The following is a 23,043-nucleotide window of genomic DNA, read 5'->3' on the forward strand; positions in this document are numbered from 1 at the left end:
AGCATGAAAGTCAAGGCAGGCTCAGTGCAATATCTCAAGCTTACATCATATTTTGCTCACTACAGAAATAGCTGTTTGCCAAAAACCTTCTTGAAAATATTGATCATTCCGTCACTCACTGCTCTGAAAAACATCTTAAGTGAGAAACTGCTTAAAAAATTTTTTTTTCTACCTGGGGAGAAAATAAATGGTCTCTCTCGAGAAACTGGCATTTTGCTCTCCTTCCTGTAGTGAGAACTGTATACTTTATTTTTTGCCCCACCCTGCATGTTTTTCAGAATACAGTTTGAAGCTTTGTCATAATATTTGTTCCACTAAACCAACAAGAGGTCTCCTTTTCTTGAGACAAACATGTTGTTATTTAAGGTACTGTCACATCATTGATTATGCTCACTTCAAAAACCTCTATGGAAAGAGATGGAAATAACTAAGTTGATGGACTGACGGAACTCTTGAAGGTAGTGGTTTTCAAGCATCAGTGCACATGAGAAGCAACCACAGATTTTATTAAAAGATACAGCTCTAGGTTGCATTCCCCAGAGATTCAGACCTGATGGATCTCTCTTAAGGCCTTTTAACAACCTCCCAGATGATTCTCACATAGGTAGTCTATGAACCACACTTCATGAAACCTGGGTTCGATCCCTGGGTTGGGAAGATCCTCTGGAGGAGGGCATGGCAACCCACTCCAGTATTCTTGTCTGGAGAATCCTCATGGACAGAGAAGCCTGGCAAGCTACAGTCCATGGGGTCACGAAGAGTCAGACACAACTGAGTGACTAAACACATAGCCCAAGGACACACAGATAAATAAGACATGGTTCACTTCTTGAAAAGTGTCCAAATTTAGTGAGAAAGGCATGCAAGCAAAGAATTATAGTAATTAGAGTTCAATATATTTGCAACAATAGAAGTTTGGGCAAGATATACACAGAGGACAGCGGAGACAGTGAGAAGCCAGGGAAAGCTTTGAGAGGTGAGGTCCATCTTTGATTGATGAACAGCAGCTCATGCTACATACCATGTGTCAGTGAGAGAGGAAAAAATGCAGATTTCTCATGCAAGCACAGGCTGACACCAACTCCGAACTAGGAAGTCGAAGGTGGTCTACAGAGTTTGGTTGGTACCTACCAGAGGTGCTATGAAAACCAGAACGAGCTACAGTTTGACTCACAAGCTATTTGAGTTGATGCTCTGTCATCTTTTGCTGGACATAATTTTAAAATGGTTCCATATCTACCATCTCACTGGTGTGGGAACCTACAGTTTGGAGGTCCTATGGTCCGACTGGGGCATCCAGAATTCCATTTCCAAGCCTACCAAAATGTTCCCAAACCGAGCCACTTGAGACAACCGGGATATTATGGTGTCACTTAAGATTAAGGTTATAACTACTGTTTCTTTTCCCATTTAAAATTTCTGGCTAGCTAATAAATAAATAAATGTTTGGAAAATTCTGGTTCTTATTAAACTTCAGCTTCTTTACCTGCTGTCAGAGCTCAGGTATCTTCCTTTTCATAAGATTAGGTCAAAGTGGTATTTAAAAGTAAACTAAGATTTTGATACATACACTGTGGTTATGTAAGATGTTAATGGGGCTTCCCAGGTGGTGCCAGTGGCAAAGAACCTGCCTGCCAGTGCAGGAGATACAAGAGACTTGGGTTCATTCCCCGGGTTGGAAAGATCCTCTAGAGTAGGAAATGGCACTCCACTCCAGAATTCTTGCCTGGAAAATTTCATGGACAGAAAAGCCTGGTGGGCTACAGTCCATGGGGTCGCAAAGAGTCAGACACAACTGAGTGTGCACACACTATGCAAGATGTTAACAGTCGAGGAAACTGCATGAAGAGTACCTGGGGACTTTCTTTCACTTCCTTTACAACTCTTCTGTAAATCTAAATTTATTCCCAAATAAAAACGTTTGGAAAGGGTAAACTCAAAAAGGCTTCCGTCCTCATCATTAAGCAGTTCAGCATCTCCTCCCATTAAAACCAGAAAATAATTATTTTAAGAATGAAAAAAGTGAATCAGAGCCGAGATTCAACTTTTTTCTTGGCTTACAGTTAACCTTGTAATATATTTTTCAGGACCATTTTAACAAAAATATTCCTAATAGCTGCTCTCGTTACATCTAGGACTGAAATCAAAACAAGTGGACTTTGTGTGGCTCTTGCCTGATTTCCTTGGTAAACACGTCTTACTCACAGTCATTATTCACCATCCATATTTACAAGCTAAGAAAATGTTATTATCTCAAAGACCACAGAAATGTTCCCGACCCAAGCCACTTTAGAGAATAGGAATGTCACAGAGGCAGGCCAGCCTGATTATGAGGTGGGAGTCACTGTTTGTGAGGGTACTGTGGATGTTTTTTTAAAGGAGCTTGTGCTCCAATTCCTTCAGAGATGGAGCCACAGTGGATAGACCTCTTTATGCATTACTCAGCTTCAAAGGGGACAGAAATGTAAACAGTGGCAGCACACCAGGATCAAGTTTCTTTGCTTTAGCCATCAAGAAGTCAGGAAAGGAAAATCAGGTATTTACTTAGGTTTATCATTACTATTGTCAAGCTTTCTTTTAATGCTTGAAAGACAAAAGAAGAATCTGTTCAGAAACAAAGTACCCCAGAGTCTCACTATGATTACGTTTCAACCACCCTTGAGCCACTTTTAAGTAAAAAAATTAAAAGTTAAAATGATCTTTTTTGTTCTCTGTGGTGGCTCTCTACTAACAGGCATCTCCGACTCCATAATTCTGAAAATATGATGCTAGATGAGACATCTAACCTATTTAAGAATAGATTCAAATAGTCTAATATTGATTAGCATCTATGTTTTAAAATAGGATCTGAAGAATGAATTTCTCTTTCTAGAGTGATTCTTCTCAGACAATTGAGGAAAGGATTTAAGTTCATGCTTTTAATACCTACAATATATGGGACGCTGCCTGCTAAGGAAGACCGAAATTTAAAATAAGATGAAATAGCCTTCTACCTTTGAAGTCAGTTGGAAGAACAGCTGTCGTCAGTCAGGAAGACACCATAGAGATAGAAACAGGAAGGAAGGAGGGAGGGAAAGAGGGAGGGAGGAAGAGCAAGAGGAGATGGCTTCAAAGTCAGCCTTCAATACTTTCTAGCTATGTGTCAGTTGCTATATTAACTTCCTTGTACAGATCATTTTACTTAATCTTCTCCATAATCCTACAAGTTGGGGGTTAACAGGTTCTGCATTTTCTGCAAGAAGACACTGAAGTCCAGAGTAGCACAGATCGAACAGCTAGTAAGCAGTAGAGGGAGGACCCAAACTCAGAGCCTCCTGCCTGGTTTCCCATAAGGGGTACTGTACACAACGGAAAGGAAATATTATTTTGATTTCCCAATTTCTGATTATGTTCTTAGAAAAAGTCCTAGAACAGTATTCTTATAGTACCAGATGGTCAGAGATTTTCTTAGGATATTGCCCAAGAAGAAAATTATAAATGTCATGCTACAAAAAGCAAATAATGTACTATTTCACCCTCCATTGAGACTTCAATTCTAGGTGGCCAAATTCCTGTTATTCCTTGACTTTCCTCACTCTTGCAGTCAGAAGGATGGAAATCATCTCACACATGCGCCTGTTTTCTCTTCTGGTTTCATTTCTTTCTTTCTGTAAGATCTACGCGACCTGTATTAATTTACTAAATGTATCCCTTTTATCTCCACTAGAGAACTTTGATGGCTTTCCCTCCTCCCATATACCAATACATTCCAGCCCCGTCCCCCAGCTTTCTTCTCCATCAACCAATACAGTAAATTGAGTAGGAAAAACTTAATTTACCTCTTTAGAATCAAGTCGTAGTCACACAGATATACAGTCAAAACTGAGGAGACAGACTTTAATAAGAGCAAATATAAAAATGAGTATTGGATACTCATGACTTTTAGTGGAATCAGTGACCGAACTGCATCATTATATGAAATGCAAACAAAAACTTGTGCAAATTTATATTCATAGAAGTAGAGTATTTAGAAAGAGTCTAACTATTCACTGAATTTGTGAGACTCTAGGTGTCTTAGTTTTAGTTTCAGGTACCACAAATAAGAGGATAACTTAAGAAAAGAACGGAAGCTAAGCAGTTCAAAATTGAGAAGTCGGGATGGTAAACTGGGGTTAGCATGTTGGAAAAATGAAAACATGTGATGGATTTTATTTTCATTTCTGTCCAGTAGGTAGAAGTAGGAACTGGGTCTTGTGGGTAGTAATTACAAGGAGACTGATTTTGGTTTGATTCAGGATATATACATGTACCTGTTTTTTAAACACAGCTGTTTAAAATGGGTTGAAACTAAGTTCTCCATAAATCAAACTATTCAAGAAAAGGATGGATATACTGTTTAACTTGGATGTTGATTATATCTCAGATTATTCCAATATGAGACATCTCAGACTCTCCATTCTAAATGTTCTACTGAACAATCCCAAGAAAGCAGAGAAGGAAAATGAATGACTATCCAACACTTTTTTCAAAGTATTTCCACAAGAGGCTATGCTAGACTTTAGGGGGAAAATGACACAACAAAAATAAAGCATGCTCTGTTGCTCCCTCCTCCACCCCACAAAGATTACAAATCACGTTGGAGGACAAGACCGACGCATTACACATAAAGTGATTAAAAGAGAGTTTATCACTTAAGTAGACATAAAGACCATGAAGCAGAATATATGTAAAATTGATAAGAGGTAAAATAGTCGGTTCAGAAGTCAAGAGGGACGGCGGTAGGGTAGGCAAGCAGGATACACAGTAAAACCAGGACTACAGTTTGACCTCGAAATAACAAATAATCTCATACACTGTGTGACTGTATGCAAACTTAAATAGCGCGCAATTTCTCTAACTTAAAGTAACCTCAACTGTTTATGCATGTGTGTGAATGTGTGTACATATGTGTATATATTAATACATAGTGTATATTTATATACATAAAGAATCTGCCCGCAGTGCGGGGGACGCAGATTCAATCCCTGGGTTGGGAAGAACCCCTGGAGAAGGAAATGGCAACTTACTCCAATATTCTTGCCTCGGAAATGCCATGGACAGAGGAGCCTGGCAGGCTACAGTCCATGGGGTCACAAAAGAGTCGGACACGACCAGAACAACAACACATGAGATACGTATTTGAATTTTGTGTGTAAAAAGAAATTTTGAGAGTCGATATATGAAAGTTTAATTTCTGGTGGGACTTCCAGACTTCCTTTTAGGAAAATGGCAAATCTTAGAGCTTCTTTGATCCCCTGAATTGGTTCTATATATCTGCAGTGGAGAAAATGGGTGCATTCGTTTGACTGCTTCCAATTCCAAACAAATCAAGCAAAATGAGTCATAATAACAATAACAACAACAAAGTGAAAAGCAGCAAAGGAAAAATCAGCATTGCCCTCAGAGTCTACTTCAAAATATAGTCCAGTCCAGTAAAAGACCATTAGTGTAAAATTACAAGGAGGCTGAGGATTTACCTGCACTTGCTCTAGAACCCTAAAAAGAGTAGTGTACGAGATGAGTAAATAAGGTTCTCAAAACTACTGAGGCCCTTCAACTTTAGTGGAGCAAAATTTTGGAGATATAGCAGTCAAATAACACAGATTTTTGACGTTCCCATCTAAGTCCCCTGCCCATCTCAGGCACTCATAGTTATTTTGCTGGTTCCAAAAAAACAGTTGTTCCCACCCCCCACCCCCACCCCCCGCAGGCTTGGAAATAAGTACAATTGTGCTAAGGAACTCTAAAGACATGCTCAGCCCAAAGACATTCAGGTATAAGTTTTCAGGCCCAATTTGGTCTAACTATGGACTTTCACTTATTTCTTCTGATTAAGGTCTTTGTTCCAAGCAGGGATTCTCTGCAGCTTTCTAGTGTCCAGATGGACCAGTTTTTAGTATGGAAAAATCTCATTTTTATCCAATATGACCTTGATATTTAAAAAAAAATAAAATAAGAATGCGTCATGGACTTGACAGAAAGAGTACAATCTAACTGGGAAGTTATAAACAAGTTCTCCTAAATTTAAGAGTATTGGGCATTAAATATAAAAATGAGGCTTTCTCACTGTGATGCTAGGTAGAACAGAAAACTTTGTGTCTGAAAGCTGGAGAGGCATTTCTGGCTCTGCATCTGCAGCAAATCTGTGAGTTTCCAATTCCTTGTCTGAAAAATGGGCTGAATAATATCATGTATGTATCATCACAGGGAAACGGCTAGCATTAAATGAGATAATGTACAACGTGTGTGAAAATACCCATAATCTGTAAGGAACTATACCAATGTATTCTTATTTCTAAAAGTAGATAACAAGAGCATCGCTATTTTATACTATAAACAAATATTGCACTTGGCTTATTACTAAATCAAAGAAAGGTCTATTCTAACTACACATCAATTAAAAAAAAAAAGGTTTAAATTGACACAAAATACATTTTCACAATAGAAAGATAAAACTTCATGTGGGATCAATCTCTGATTTGGTTGTATTAAACATTTTGGAACAATTAATTTAGTGGATGTCTCTTTTCTAGGATTTTTAAAAACTGAAAAATTCTCAATTCCATACACCCAATTTAGACATTTTTATATTTTTCTTTGTAGCTTGCTTTACTGTTCTTTTTCCCTGAAAGATAATGATGAGCTCCTCTCTGCTCTCTGGGCAGCCTCTGGGAATCAATACAGAGGAATCTCTCTTGGTTGTAGGCTCTGTTCTGCAGAAACCCCCTAATCCTCTGTTTACCACAACAGGAGTCTATTGCCATAGAAATGATAGCTGAGATCCCAGATTCAACATCACTGCCTTCACAGCAGGGCCTCATAAGAGGAGAAGCCATACTAACAAGGAGAAACACAATCAGCACTACTATTATCAGAATAGTAGGCAATTTGTTGCCTTGAAAGAAAGGGCAGTTGTCAACGATGAAATTAAAATGCATGAATGAGCTATGTTGTCGGGTATGCTGTAGTTCATTTTCTGTGTGGTGCTGCCTGACTAAAAGCAATAGTTTGAAAGTTTATGTCATTTGATAGTTTGCTTTTAAAAGGTCAGTGGTTTCCCTTGATTGCATTTGTTTCTTATTGAAATAAGAAACAAGCAGGTCCTAATTCATCTTGTACAGCAACATTTCTGTGCTCAAAGATTTTCCTTTTCATGATGTGTTGTTTTTGTTTGTGTGTTTGTTTGTCTTGTTCCTATTAATAGAAGAGAGTGAACCTGAGCAAGATACTAAAGGTATTTTTTTTTCTTTCTGCACTGCTTCTTTTATAAACGTATGGTTCTATTCAACTGTTTATTTCTCTGACCTTACAAACAACTCTAAGTGTCATGATTTTATTAGGAAATAACAAACAATGTATGGGGAATATTAATTCAGCATTTAACAGTGTTATGAGATGGGCTGCTTTATATATAATATAGTTATTGAGGATTTACGTGTATTAAGAAAACCTTGAATGAACAGAAATAAACTCTGTATCCTAGACTCTGAAAATGCAAACAAAATGAAATGACATAAATCAGCCTGAGACTATAAATGTCACACAGACTAGAATGGAAAGTTCCTCTGACCAAAAGCCTTGAGGGTGGGGGGCCAGGAGGTGAGGGTGTTACGGTCTTTGGAGACTTGTAAAAATGTCAAGGTGCCAGCTGAGATTTTTATTGTTATTACTTCAAGTGGACAAGTATTACATAACTGCTCCAAACCAAACCAAATCAATCAAACTGTTCTAACTTTTGTGTATTTTGGATGAAATTCACAAGTTCTCATATAATACAGTTTGGCTTTAGGAACAAACCCTAGGCTGGTATTCTTTGAAACAGCCCCTTCTTATCTAAGTATTTCAAATAAGGTATCTGAGATGTTTTCCTATTTAAACATCACGCTGCTTATAACTAAATCTAGATAAAATCATTTCACCTGCATCTGTATGATTCTGAGGGATTTTGTGTTTATTTTTAGTTCCAGTTTTTGTTTGTTTTCAATTTACTCTTCTCAGTGCTGGTTTGAATCAAGTAACAAAAGATCTCTTTAAGAGAGGCTAGAAAATAAGAAAGAAAGAAAGGAATGAGAAAAATAAATGCAAATCCATGCAAGCTCATTACATCCTTTGAAGTAATTCCTCAGAAATACAATTTACAAGGGCCTTAAATATTCTTCTGGTCCTACTCCCTTTCCAAGAAAAGAGAGGCAATTCATTTCAAGCCAAACTGCTTATTAATTTCAAGATTTAATTTGGGTCCCCTGCCTGTTAGGCTTTCCATTACACCACCAGTGAAATTTCAGAGTGAATAATGTTCCATCTCCTTATTACAAATTCAGATTACCCCTTAAAATGACAACCAATGACAAAATTTATTATATAGCTGAAAGTATTTTGAAAAATGGAACAAGAAAGAGGGAGCAGGGTAGAGGGAGGGAGGAAAAAAAGAGACAGAGAGATAAAGGAAATAAGAATACAATATGGTTATGTTATAAAGGACTTGGAATCACTGGCTGCTTAAGTCCCATTCTGAATACAGGATTCTCAACCTAAAGTTATTAACGTAAACTTATCCCAGAGAAAATAAAGCCCCAAACTCAGGACTAGACACCATGAAAGAAAACCCAAGGATAAATAGATTGCCAGGTCTATTTTACATGTTGCAGATGACTAGTAATATACTTGCCCACAGGAAAGCAAATGGGAAAGAGCTCACACTGAATGGGAGAATGACAATAAAACTATCTATAGAAAGAAGAGTTGAATAATTTTTTCTTTAAAAATCCATATCAAAACAATTATCAACATTTTTCAGATGACCAAGTAATTCCATGCCCTTCCTACTAAACAGCTTGTTTATGTAACAAAGCACTTTTATACTGTCTTTCATGCAAAGAAAAGGTGAAATGGTCATATTCAGGGGACATTTATTTGATATGAAGCCTATCACATTACTTTTATTTTTATTTATTTATTTTTTTTGTAACAATTTTTTTTCCTTTATTTTAATTTACAATACTGTATTGGTTTTGCCATACATTGACATGAATCAACCACGGGTGTACATGCGTTCCCAAACATGAAGTTTATTATTGAACTGTGTTTAATTTTATTATTACAGGTGTATTGTTATCCATGGAGCAGTTTGACACTTATTTTTAATGGCAACTGGCTTTTTGTTTTTTATGTTTGATAAATGTGGTGAAATTTCTTTCCCCATCCCATTACCTTTTCTGCTTGGAACTGGTAACAAATACTGATGGGTATAAAAATATCAGCTTTATTGCTGATAAAGCTAGGTTGAAAAAGAAAGCTTTCTCTCCTTTCATCCAAAAATTAGATTCATGTAACTTCCGATTCCTCCCCACAGCCTCCACATTTTACCTGGAGTTGTAGGATGGAGAAACCCGACCTGGGGAACTTATCTATGGGACATTAACCCCATACCCTTCTTGTTCACTGGATAGCTGGGAAAAAGATGGCCCAAAGAGGACGGAGATATTCATCACGTAGACAAGTCCTTTTTTCCAATATCACTAATCAGAAGAATCACTCATTTATTTATTCATTCAACAAATATCTATTGAGTGCTCACCATGTACCATACAGGGTTCAGGATCGATTGCTCAGTGAATCAATCAATCAATTATCTAACTATCAATCAGCCTGTGTTAATGAATAAAGCAAGCTCCACTCTTCTGATGCTTACATTCCACGAGAAGAGACAGCCAAAACAGAAATTATGCAATTAAGATGCAGACACAGAGAACAGACTTATGGACAAGGGTTGGGGAGAAGAGGGAGAGGGTGAGATAAATGGAGAGAGTAGCATGGACACATATACATTAACATATGTAAAGAGACAGCTTGGGGGAATGTGTTATATGTCTCAGGGAACTCAAATTGGGGCTCTGTAATAACCTAGAGGGATGGGAATGGGCAGGAGGTGGGAGGGAGACTCAAGAGGGAGGGGATATATGTACACCCATGGTTAGCTCATGTTGATATATGACAGAAATCAAACCAATATTGTAAACCAATCATCAATCAATTAAAAATAAATATTTTTTAAAAACTAAAAAAAAAAGCAAAAAAAAAAAACTGTAAAAAACAAAACAAGACAAATTATGATGTGGTGTAAGGGTGATGGGCCAATAAAACATTATGAGAAGAAGACAGTTGGGTCAAAACCCAAAAGCTGTTTGCCATCTTCTTTGAGAGAGGGATACTCGGAAGAAAAGTGACAGCTATCCTTCAATACTGAAAAAAGAGGCAAGTTTCTATTTTATATGGGCTTCCCTGATAGCTCAGTTGGTAAAGAATCCGCCTGCAATGCAGGAGACCCTGGTTTAACCCCTAGGTCGGGAAGATTCCCTGGAGAAGGGACAGGCTACCCACTCCAGTATTCTTGGGCTTCCCTCGTGGCTCAGCTGGTAAAGAATCCACGTGCAATGCGGAGACCTGGGTTCAATCCCTGGGTTAGGAAGATCCCCTGGAGAAGAAAAAGGCTACCCACTCCAGTATTCTGGCCTGGAGAATTCCATGGACTGTATAGTCCATGGGGTCTCAAAGAGTCGGACACGACTGAACGACTGTCATGGGCTTCCTTGGTAGCTCAGATGGTAAAGCGTCTCACTGAAATGCGGGAGACAGGGGTTGGATCTCAGGGTTGGGAAGATCCCTTGGAGAAGGAAATGGCAACCCACTCCAGCATTCTTGCTTGGAAAATCTCATGGATGGAGGAGCCTTGTAGGCTACAGTCCATGGGGTCGCAAAGAGTTGGACATGACTGAGTGACTTCACTTTCACTCTGTTTTATCTTTTGGCAAGAAGGTAGGAGTACAGGAGAGACCAGCTTTCCTTTACTTCCTGGCCTTTTCCCCTCCTCTTATCCCACAAGGCTCAACAATGAAACCTATGGTCAACCAAGGGTATATGTGTCTCTGGAGAAGGAGACCAACAGCTTGTCAGCACAACCCTACATTCATGAAGCCACTTGCAGTGCCAGCAGTGATCTTTTCTGTACCCTCCTGTGCCTCACTAGACCAGAAGTTTCTGATATGGGGCAAGGCAGCACATTAATTAAATGAACTCCAAGGCTATGTTGACCTGTAGAATGATAATGGACTGTTTCACTTACCATCTCACATAATTCTTAGCTGTGTTGTGCAAGATAGGTCATCAGAGGTTTTGCAATGAGCCTGAATGATATTCCAAATAATGTAATGCCAGCCAAAAATAAAAGCAGAAGCCATAAATTACAAAATAAATAAATAAATAAACCTTCCCTTATTACTAAATTTCCAGGAAGAACTTAAAGTCCCAGATGAAAATGATTGCCTTTGAAAATTAAAGCAGAAAAAACATCTAAATTTCATACTTTTCCAGTTTCTTATGCTTCACATCTTCAGCCAGAAGCTTCTCACTCAGGTTCAAGGGTACACTGACTAGCGTCATCTTTGGAGCTGCTGGCCACACTTTTCCAGAATTCATGGAATTGAAATAATCCTACTCTTAATCTCTCAAGGATCCTGCCTTTTTTCTTTCCAGATTCTCAGAGACAATGGGACTTATAAAATGATCATCATAGTAGTCTCACACTCACAAAATTCTGGACACACAAGTATAGCCCTAAGCTCTACAAGAGCTATTTCAGCCCAATGATAAATGTGGACTCAATTATGTTGTGCAATCTAAGTCTTTATTATCCTTGTGAAAACATCAGAAAGGAAGAGAATCCCTGGGTGGACTCTTGTTCAGATGCCCGTCACTCTGTATTAGTTGCCAGGGGTCCACAGCCTGTGAATTAGGACCAAGCTGGGAGAAATCTCAACCAGGTGGTCAGATGGAGTACTGCTTTTGTCACTCTGAAGGCAATGTACGCTGCCTCCCAGGTGGCTTGTCCTCTTGAGATATTTGGACCTTCTCGTGGGTATAGCCTCTGTCATCTAGTCTTGATTGACACTTCCTAGAAACCGATCCAGCATATTTACAATTTTTAATTTCCCATTTCACCTTAGAGCCTTGTTTTTCTGGAGTTCCAGCAGAAGCGCACCCTTCACTCCCGATTTTAAGCAAGCATTTTTAGCCCTGACTACCAGGCTCTCAGAACTGGCTCCATAATTTGTGGACTGGTTGCAAACGGCAATACAGGGCCCTTCATTCAAAAATCACTTACAATTTTTAAAGACACAGGCAGAAGAAAAAATAAGCCAAGCATGGGGCCCTTTAAGCATGGGGCCCTGGGAGAATATACAGGTGACTCGCTCTTGAAACTAACCCCACTGACCCCCATGATGACTGCTATTTTTCTTGCTATGGAATTTTTCAGGTTGTAAATATTGCCTGCTAGTTAAAAAAAAAAAAGAAAAGAAAAATTCAAGCCTTAGAGTTAGTCGCTCAGTCGTGCCCGACTTTTTGCGACCCCGTGGACTGCAGCCCTCTGTCCATGAGATTTTCCAGGCAAGGATACCGGAGTGGGTTGCCATTTCCTTCTCCAGGGGATCTTCCCAACCCAGGAATTGAACCTGGATCTCCTGCACTGCAGGCAGATTCTTTACCAACTGAGCTACAAGGGAAACCCAGTAAAAAAAATAAAATTCAAGCCTACATTTTGTTTTAACTTGTTATCATCTGCCACAGAGCTCTGATCTAAAACTGGTGTGGTTACTGGGCATATACCTGAGAAAACCACAATTCAAAAAGATACAAGTACTCCAGTGTTCACTGCAGCACTATTTACAATAGCCAGGGCATGTAAGCAAGCTAGGTGCCCATCAACAGATGAATAAAGAAGTTGTACATACACATACACATACACACACACACACACACACACACACACACACACACACAACAGAATATTCAGTTCAGTTGCTCAGTCATGTCTGACTCTTTGCAACCCCATGAATCGCAGCATGCCAGGACTCCCTGTCCATCACCAACTCCCGGAGTTCACTCAGACTCACATCCATCGAGTCAGTGATGCCATCCAGCCATCTCATCCTCTGTTGTCCCCTTCTCCTCCTGCCCTCAATCCCTCCCAGCATCAAAGTCTTTTCCAATGAGTCAACTGTTCGCATGAGATGGCCAAAGTACTGGAGTTTCAGCTTTAGCATCATTCCTTCCAAAGAAATCCCAGGGCTGATCTCTTTCAGAATGGATTTGTTGGATATTACTCAGCCATAAAAAGAAACACATTTGAGTCGGTTGCAGTGAGGTAGATGAAACAAGACCCTGTTATACAGAGTGAAGTAAGTTAGAAAGAGAAAAATAAATATCATATATTAACTCATATATATGGAATCTAGAAAAATAGTACCGATGAACCTATTTATAGAAAAGAGATGGAGACTCAGATACAGAGAATGGGCTAGTGGATACAGCAGGGGAAGGGGAGGCTAAGACAGATTGAGAAAGTAGCGCTGACGTACATACACGATCACATGTAAAACAGACGGCAAGCAGGAAGCTGCTGCACAACACAGGAAGCCCAGCCCTGTGCTCTGTGACAACTGAGAGGGGTGGTACAGCGGGGAAGGAAGACTCAAGAGGGCGGGGACCATGTGTGTGCTCAGTCACTCAGTCTTGTCTGACTCTTTGTGACCCCATGGGTTATAGTCTGCCAAGCTCCTCTGACCTGCCTCTTGAGAAACCTATATGCAGGTCAGGAAGCAACAGTGAGAACTGGACATGAAACAACAGACTGGTTCCAAATAGGAAAAGGAGTACGTCAAGGCTGTATATTGTCACCCTGCTTATTTAACTTATATGCAGAGTACATCATGAGAAACACTGAGCTGGAAGAAGCACAAGCTGGAATCAAGATTGCTGGGAGAAATATCAACAACCTCAGATATGGCAGAAAGTGAAGAGGAACTGAAAAGCCTCTGATGAAAGTGAAAGAGGAGAGTGCAAAAGCTAGCTTAAAGCTCAACATTCAGAAAAGTAAGATTATGGCATCCAGTCCCATCACTTCATGGGAAATAGATGGGGAAACAGTGGAAACAGTGTCAGACTTTATTTTTGGGGGCTCCAAAATCACTGAAGATGGTGACTGCAGCCATGAAATTAAAAGACGCTTACTCCTTGGAAGGAAAGCTCTGACCAACCTAGATAGCATATTAAAGAGCAGAGACATTACTTTGCCAACAAAGGTCTGTCTAGTCAAGGCTATAGTTTTTCCAGTGGTCATGTATGGATGTGAGAGTTGGACTGTGAAGAAAGCTGAGCGTCGAAGAATTGATGCTTTTGAACTGTGGTGTTGGAGAAGACTCTTGACAGTCCCTTGGACTGCAAGGAGATCCAACCAGTCCATTCTGAAGGAGATCAGCCCTGGGATTTCTTTGGAAGGAATGATGCTAAAGCTCAAACCCCAGTACTTTGGCCACCTCATGTGAAGAGTTGACTCATTGGAAAAGACCCTGATACTGGGAGGGATTGGGGGCAGGAGGAGAAGGGGACGACAGAGGATGAGATGGCTGGATGGCATCATTGACTCGATGCACATGAGTTTGAGTGAACTCCGGGAGCTGGTGATGGACAGGGAGTCCTGGCATGCTGTGATTCATGGGGTTGCAGAGTCGGACACGACTGAGCGACTGAACTGAACTGAAGTGAAGCTCCTCTGTCCATGGAATTTTCCAGGCAAGAACACTGGAGTGGGTTGCCATGTCCTCCTCCAGGGGATCTTCCTGATTCAGGGATTGAACTCACTGTGGCTCCTGCATTGGCAAGTGGAATCTTTACCACTGAGCCACTTGGGAAGCCCCAGGAGGGAGGGGTATATATACATATATATAAATTATAGCTGATTCGTGTTGATGTGTGGCAGAGAGCACCACAACACTGTAAAGCAATTATCCTCCAATTAAAAAAGAAAAACTGTTGCAGTTACCTCTGAACTCTCAGGACTGAGATCTGTGTCCAGTGTTTCTCCTCAGAACCCTACTCTTCTTCAGGTTTTAGGTTTTCTAGTAACTTAACTATTTCAATGGCAGAAGAAGTATGTGTCCCCTGACATGTTTCTCTGGAGCTGTGGAGCCATGTTTCACAGGCTCCACTGCAGCTTAAAAAAATTTTTAATGTTAAAATCTTTTTAATCTTGTAAAAAAATAGACACAGCAATATAGTAAACTCTCACAGTACCATTATCCAACAGCAACAGTGATCAATAGTCTACCATTTTATCTAACCAAGTACCATTTTATGGCTGCTGGTTTACTTTAAAGCAAATCTCAGATACAAATTCAATCAGTACACATGTACTTTAAGGACTTTTAACACAGTCACATTACCATCCATCCCCAATTAGCACTCATTTCTTAATACCATTTACTACCTGGATTGTGCAATTTTTCTCTGGTTGTCTCTAAAATGTCTTTTTATATCTGATCTGTTGAATAAGAATCCAAACAAGAATTCACACATTACACTCGGGGCTATGCCTCTTAAATCTTTCTCAATCTATAATAGTCCCCTCATTTTCTTTTTTTTCCTCTCCAGTGTTATTTGTTTTGGGGGGAAACAGAATATCTTGCCCTGTTCAACTGTCCGTATTTGGGATATGATTGAATTGTATCTTCATAATGGCTTTTTTAAGAGAACTAAATACTCTTTCTATTTACTTTATTTATTTATGGTTGTGTCACACGGCATGTGATTTGCAGGATCCTCCTCGACCAGGGATGGAATCTGTGCCCCCTGTATTGGGAATACCAAGTCCTAACCACTGAACCACCAGGGAAGTCCTCTCATAATGCTGTATAACATGTTCCTCAACCCTCTAGTCTTTTGTATATTGGTAATTAGACTCCTGTACTTAAAATCAGGTTCAATTTCATTTTTACGTGGGGCACAAGGGAAAGATTCAGCTTCATTTTAAACAGTAAATCCACTCTTTTTTATTTTTTGATTGAAGTTGGCACCTTTGAATGGAAGGTGCCAAAGTTGGCACTTTTGCAATGAGGTTGGCGCCTTCCTTGCTTTCTCTTTCTCCTGGCTTTTTGGGTTCAATGTTTGTATTTCTAGCATGCTCTTTCAGATTTCATCTCATAGAGTCCTCCATATCAAAAGATAGGAAAGCGAGTTAATCTGAGCAGGCAAATCTGAAATCGGAACCTGCAAAAAGCATACAATTGTCAAACAAATTATGTCCTCCTGTATCTCTTTGAATTATGCAACCCTTTTAAAGAGCTATTAAAAAATCAGACCAACTTTTAATACAGTTGAATTTGATCTTTCTTTGTCCTGTACGTCTTCTCTTTAGTATTTACTGTCTCTTCTGTGTCTTCCGTTAGAATCCAAAATCCACAAATTCTATAAGTTTAGAAGAACTAAGCATCAAAGCATTGTATTAATGGGAATTTCATAGTCTAATGTTACGTTTTGTACTTAAGTCCTAGAAAACAAAAGGCCAGAGCAAAAAAAACGTATACTTGCAATCAATGGGTAATTAAAAAGATTACATAATGATCTAGAGAACACTGGGATTTGAAGTCAGAAGGCTTGAGTTCAGGTTTCTCACCCATTAGTTTTATTACTTTGGGGAAACAAATTAACTGGGATTTTATTTCTACATCTATTTAATAAGAGCAGAAATTAGCTGATTTCTGAAGTCTCTCTCAAGATTAGTGATTCTGTGATTCTAAGAATCCTTCAATTTATTGTACATTCTGAACCTCATTTTCACTCTTTAATCAAAGGTAAAATTTTTTTTCACATCAAAAGAACTTCCTCTTATCTAGTAAGTGGGTATTCAGCCTTAGAAAAGAATAAAATGACTCATTATCCTGAGCATCTTTGTCTAAAATATTCCTTTTCTTTTCGACCCTGCATGCTCATCTCACTCTCGTAAAAGTTTAACAGATTTTGTCTGTCATTCTACCATGATATAGCTGAAGATGTAAAGCAGTAATTCAACTAAATATTATTATTTTGGTAGGCACTCTCCTAGGTCCTGAACAAAACAGGCAAGGTTTTTGGTTGCTGACAACTCACAATCTATTGCAGGGAGACAGACAATAGATAAAAATAAATAACTTCAGATCGTGGTAAGGTCTGTAAAGACAATGAAACAGGATGATGGAAAAGTGAATGGGAGAAAGGTTAGACTTTACATTGGGCAGTCAAGGAGGGTCTTTCTCTGAAAGTATCACTTACATGGAGACTTAGGTGATATAAGAAAACTGCCACAAGACGTACGGGAAGTGTGCTCTAGGCCGAGGGATGACATGGGCATCATCTAAGTTGGGAACAAGCTTGGTGTATCCTGGAGTGGTGAGAAGCATAGGGTCACAGCATAAATGGCTGAGAAGCCAGGGCACAGCATTTGGTATTATCCTTAAGATAGAAGGAATGTGGAGGATCCTTCACAGGAGACCATGATCTGATTTGCATTTCTTCAAGACTACCCCAGCTTGACCATTCCCAGTGAGAGAGTCACTCACCACTTCTCTTTTCCTAACAGTTTTTGCCAGAATCCTGCGGGCTCCTGAATCCCACAATGTCACCTTTGGCTCCTTTGTGACCCTGCGCTGTACAGCCACAGGCATCCCTGTCCCCACCATCACCTGGATTGAAAATGGAAATTCTGTGAGTGCCATCTGTATGGGGACTTGTCTGGGGAAGACCCACTGGTGGTGAATTTGAGGGCAGAGCACATATTTGTAGTGTTACCATGATCTCTGTTATTGGTCTCACCGGCATCGCCATTTTTCAAAATCTTCCAATAGTTTCATTCTAGAAGTCACTGTCTAGAAACTGAACTTCATAGGTTTACTTCTTTCCTTATATCATAGGGAATAGTATAAAACCAAATTTATTCTTTACACTTCTGTGTAAAAGGGAAGTGGTAATAATTCCTTCCCACACAAAAATAATCAGCTGAAGGATTAGTCCACTGCTGGAACCTAATTTGATGAAAAGCAATCCACAATTAGAATACATGTCTGTCAGTGCAACATTTTATTTTCATTTCTAATACTGGTAATAGTAGCTAATATATAGTATGTGATTGCTATGACTAGGCCCTGTTCTAAGCACTTTACATAAAAGCATTCATTTACTCATTATACAAATATTGAGTATCTCCTGGGCATCAGGCATTATTCTAGACATTGTACATACAGGCTCACCCAGAACAAGTCAAGTTTCCTATCCTCAAGTTTCTTACAGTAACATGGGAAAAAAACAAACAATAAAATAAGCAGACAGTAGAATCTGTAGTCTGTGTGAATAGTGTCCAATGCCATGGAGAAAAATAAAGCAGGAAAGTGAGAAAGTACAACCTCAGGAGGAAGATTCTGTTTTCAATAAAGTGGTCAGAGAAGCCTTATTAAGATGAAGATGTTTAAGCAAAGAGCTGAAGGAGGAGGCTATGTACATAACAGGGGGATTACAACCGGGCAAAGTGTCTGAGATAAGGGTATACCTGGTATGTCAGAGGAACAGCAAGTAGGTCAGTGTGGCTAGTGATCCTACAGGCTTACTTAGGTCATGGATACATTTGACTGTATTTGGGTGGAATGGAATGCCTCCGTAGGTCTGTTTCTGTTGTCTGTTTTACTGCTGACTTTCTTTCATTGTGTTTCATTTCCTTGTGTGCCTAGTTATCTTTGACTACCTGTTCATTGTTTTGAGAAAATAAAAAAATGTCAGAGGTTAATGTGAGGTCTAGATAAAGGTTCTTTTCTCCAGAGAGTTTTTGTTTGTTTCTGCTAGGGACCAAGGGCTACTACCAATCTTTGATTGGCTTAAACTTGTTAAAGTAACTTGTAATCTTGTTCTTCTTTAGCTCTCTAATTAAACTTCAGGTATCATTTACAAATCAAATCCTATTTGACAGTACATTTTGTGGCTTTTCCATGAAGCTATAGGAGCTGTCTTAAGCCTTTCAAAGTAGTATAAAGAGATGCCCTAAGAAAACTTGGGAACTGACACTACGACTTTACTAATTTGTCTCACTCTTTAAAAGGCTTGTATGAGTTTAGAACTGGAAGATATATGATTATTCTCTGTTGGAGCTGAGGAGTAATTTTTAAAAGCCAGATGGTTTGAGTTAGTTTTGGTCTTACTGAGACTCCAACTTCATCTTTCAAGATGTGATTCACAAAAACACAGAAAGCAAAATAGATTCTTCGCCGGAGATTCTAAGGAATAAAACAAATGAACAGTGACTTTCTTCCAGAAAGAAAGCAAAAGGACATCTGCAGTTCTCATGGTCAGAGAGGGTTTGCTCTTACAGCCAAGTTTTGTTCTTGGTGCTACTATCCAAGTCCAGCTAGAAACTGAGATGACTGCCCTGTGTTGATGCAAATCACAGGAAATGGAGGCAATTTTAGGCATTTAATGTCAGACAAGTAGCCAACCAGAGAAGTCTATTGAGAACAGGGGAGAGTCCACAGACCTGGGATCATTTTGGGTGGGCAGGATTAAGACAAATGCAGAGCCGGGAGCAATTTGGCACAGAATAAGACAGGATTTGAACTGTGCCCTTTCACTGACTATAAGGCAGTGAACTAACTTCACTAACACACTAAAGTACTAAAGTACAATAAGTACTTTAAAAGATGTGAATGCGCCTTCATCCCCATACATGAACATGCCAGTAAACTAAAACCCTGAATGCTTACAGCCAAAGAACAAGAGAAAGGCAAGGAAATTGCCCCAAAGTGGTAAAAAATTCTTTTGCTTTCTTCCTATGGAGATATCATTCATTTTTCATGAAAATTTGTAGTCTTAGATGAACTCAGAGTGAGCAGTAATATCCCTTTTGTTTTACAACGTTGGAAATAATACTTTGGTATGGCTACAGCAGAGATTACTTTTCTAAAAGAAAATATCCTCATATTTTGATAACCAGATTTACTTGAAGTTAAATCCAACTCTATTATTTTGGCATTCAAATAAAAAATTTGCACATCTCTCTTGCTTTGTCTGAAAGATATATTTATAACTCCTAAAACATGTTAAAAGTTCAATCATTTTAATTTATTAGAAGAGTTTTCAAAATGAACAGCCAAATCTGTATTGAAGATTGTGGTTTTTGAATTTCCTTAAAGGGAAGCTCACTTATATTTTATACATATTTTTAAGAGGCAGTTTTTTTGGTTTAAAGGACATGAGCCATGGAAACATCTTCTCTTACTGACTGTGTAAACCCAAGATAATTACATATATCAAGTGGAATATATTATGTGGAATATCTCAGCAGCCAGATTGAAAGAGGTCAATATTCATGGCGATGTTGATTAGAAACAGAATGGGAAATTTTCTCAGTCAACCTGTTCTTTTTCCATGATGCATAAACAGACATTATTACAACTCCCTAGACATGGACCACGCTAGGCCACATCCTAAAGTTCCCTGAGATAGTCCTAGCCAACTGAGATTATTTGCTGCATGACAAGGTCATAGAAGCCAGAATACCATTCAGAGGTCAAATTATGATAAAGTTATAGGATCCATAACTGGGGATAAATTCTCTCCCAACAGCATTACTAATGATATGTAAAAAGTATTCCACCTATGTTGTCTCCTTCAGAAGGCTTTTACATACATTTTATCAGGTGTGAACTAATATGCCTCTTTAATAGAGTTCCTGTTTGATGGCCTCATCTGAGGTCATAGTCTCACCCCTACACACACAACAGAGAACTGTTTATCCAGTGCTTTCAGGTCAGTATGCCTGGGTGACTTGGGGAAAAAACATATTTATTGTAATACCAAATAAAGTCACCTCAATGAAGTCCTCCACTTTGCTTCAGCATCCTTCCTTAAAGCTCCCAGGCATAATCTGAACTCATCCTTTTGAGCTTTTAAATCTGAAAAGCCAAATAATCAAAACGCAGGGCAAAGGGGTGTTCTGAATTTTAGGTCATCAAAAATACTAAACTGTTGGTCAGATTGCTCCATGAAGAAAGAAAAACAAATTCAAATGATGACTAACAAGGCCTGCTGTGCATGAGTCACAAACTGAATCAAGCCAGGCCTCTGGAAACAGGAGGAAAAGCACTTAGGAACTCACATCAGAAGGCAGTGAGCCTTGGGACTTGATGGTCTACCCGCTGGACCATGTCAGCACCTGGATGATGTCCAGGAGGATGGGGGTCAGGTGACTTAAAACTCATTTCTCTTTCCTCCCAAGAATGTTTTCAGTGACCTTGAGGAGTGACTTTCTTAGGTGTGAACATGAAAATAGTGCAAGTTTAGTCAGCATTTAGGGGATTACTCATTTCTGAGTTGTCTCCTAGGCATCGGCAGTACAGATCTACTTCTTAAAAGCAGCAGCAAACTTGCAAAGGAGGAAGGTAACTGTTCTACAGATTTCACATGTATAAACTGGGAAGGGATTATATTTATAAACAAAATATCCTCAGAGCATAAAACATACTAACTGACAGAGGTTTGTGCTCTTTAGCTCTTTTCTCTTTGTTGCTTTGTATTAAAACCTGGGGAGAGTCCAGACTTTTATTTCGCCAACAAAGATCTACTATAGAGCCCAGGGAACTCTACTCAATATTCTGTAATAACCTTTATGGGAAAGAATCTGGAAAAAAATGGATCTATGAATATGTATAACAGAATCACTTTCCTGTACATCTGAAACTAACACAACGTTGTAAATCAACTATACCCCAATAATTTTTTCAAATTGTGTTTCAAATTGTTCAGTCCTTTCCATCTAACCGGGACATTCAAATCCATAGGAACTTGCACCTCTGATAAATATGATAATGATGCATTCAGTTTGAATTCCCAGCTGCACGTGTGTCTCTCAAAGATATTTTTTTCTCTTGCCTTGTCAATTTCTCATAGAGTCCAGGCTGCTTATCTGGGGAAAATGCCACAATACTTAATCTGACCTGGGAAGTTTCCCCAGTTAAGGTAAACTGATGCTCACATAAACCAGTGTTTCTAAAAGAACGGAGACTCATAGTGCAAGATAAAGAATAAAAAGACAGGAGCTAACTGGACAAACTTTCACTGCCTAATTGCGACAGAGAGTGCTTGCTTCTGGGGCGACCCAGCTACCTGGCAGCAGAAGCATGGGAAGTTGGTCTCACCTCGGGGCTTCCCTCCCGCTTGCTGATCTAAATGTGAATCCTCCCTCAGGTGAAACAGTAAAATATCTTGGCTCCAAGTTTCTTACTCCTAGTTTCATCCTCTACTACTAGACAGAAAGATCTTTTTCAAGGCCACCGAGGTACTTCTACTCCTGCTCAAGGTAAACCATTAGCTGATTCCTGATTGTCAGTCCATTCACACTTCTCTCAAACTAGCAATTTCCCCCTCAGATAAGCAATGATCATGAAAAAAAAAAAAAAAAAGGAAAAAATGGTAGAGTGCTTAACAAAGCAGTGAAGAAAGAATCACCAGTTTAAGAAATGTCACCACCTTAACAATGACATTTAAGTCAGACGTTTATTTTGTTCATGATTGATTTGAGGTTTTGTTGTTACTGCTCTTCTTTTCTAATGACTATTCAGTTTAGGACTAGGCAAGGCAGGAAAACATAAAGATTAAAAGCACAGACTTTGGGGGTCAGACAAACTAGCATGTAAATTGGAACTCTGCAACCCAAAAGAATGTACTGCGAGCTGTCTTTCTCAGAGCTGGCATGCTGATGACTAAAGAGCACTTAGGTACATTAACCTGTCAAATATGCTATAATATGGCACTGGTAGCCTGGCTTTTCAAGGATATTTGATTTTCTGATATGGGACATGATGCAGAAACAGGACTGACTTCACAACCTTTTTTTTTTTTTTTCTTGTTAACCATCCACTATTTATTGTGCATTTAGGGGGGAAACTGGAAAAGAATTATGAAAATGAGTTCAAAACTCTATTACCTCTCATAACTGACTGTCTCTAACTTTCAGACATAGAGAAGGTATCTTGGAAGATACACACAGGGTATCTCTTCTAGCTTGTGTTATCCACTGTCACACCACAGATGCCCTAGAGCCTGATCACTTAAAACAAGAGCCACTTATTAATGCTCACAAGTCTGTGGCTCGACTGGGTGGTTTTGCTGATTTGG

General features: G+C 39.1%; 1 protein-coding gene across 4 annotated transcripts in view; it reads left to right on the forward strand.

The window, feature by feature from the left end:
• MUSK (muscle associated receptor tyrosine kinase) overlaps nt 1–23,043 on the forward strand; it is a 91,028-nt gene that overhangs the window by 34,539 nt on the left and 33,446 nt on the right. For 3 of the 4 annotated variants that reach the window (XM_068974457.1, XM_068974458.1, XM_068974460.1), the window contains exon 6: nt 17,468–17,592. In XM_068974457.1, the coding sequence (XP_068830558.1) occupies nt 17,468–17,592 (125 nt within the window). Of the gene's footprint in view, nt 1–7,222; nt 7,253–17,467; nt 17,593–23,043 lie in introns of all 4 variants that reach the window. The other variant, XM_068974459.1, reaches the window with a different exon arrangement.

This window comes from Capricornis sumatraensis, chromosome 6, assembly GCF_032405125.1.
Source record: "Capricornis sumatraensis isolate serow.1 chromosome 6, serow.2, whole genome shotgun sequence".
NCBI lineage: Eukaryota > Metazoa > Chordata > Mammalia > Artiodactyla > Bovidae > Capricornis > Capricornis sumatraensis.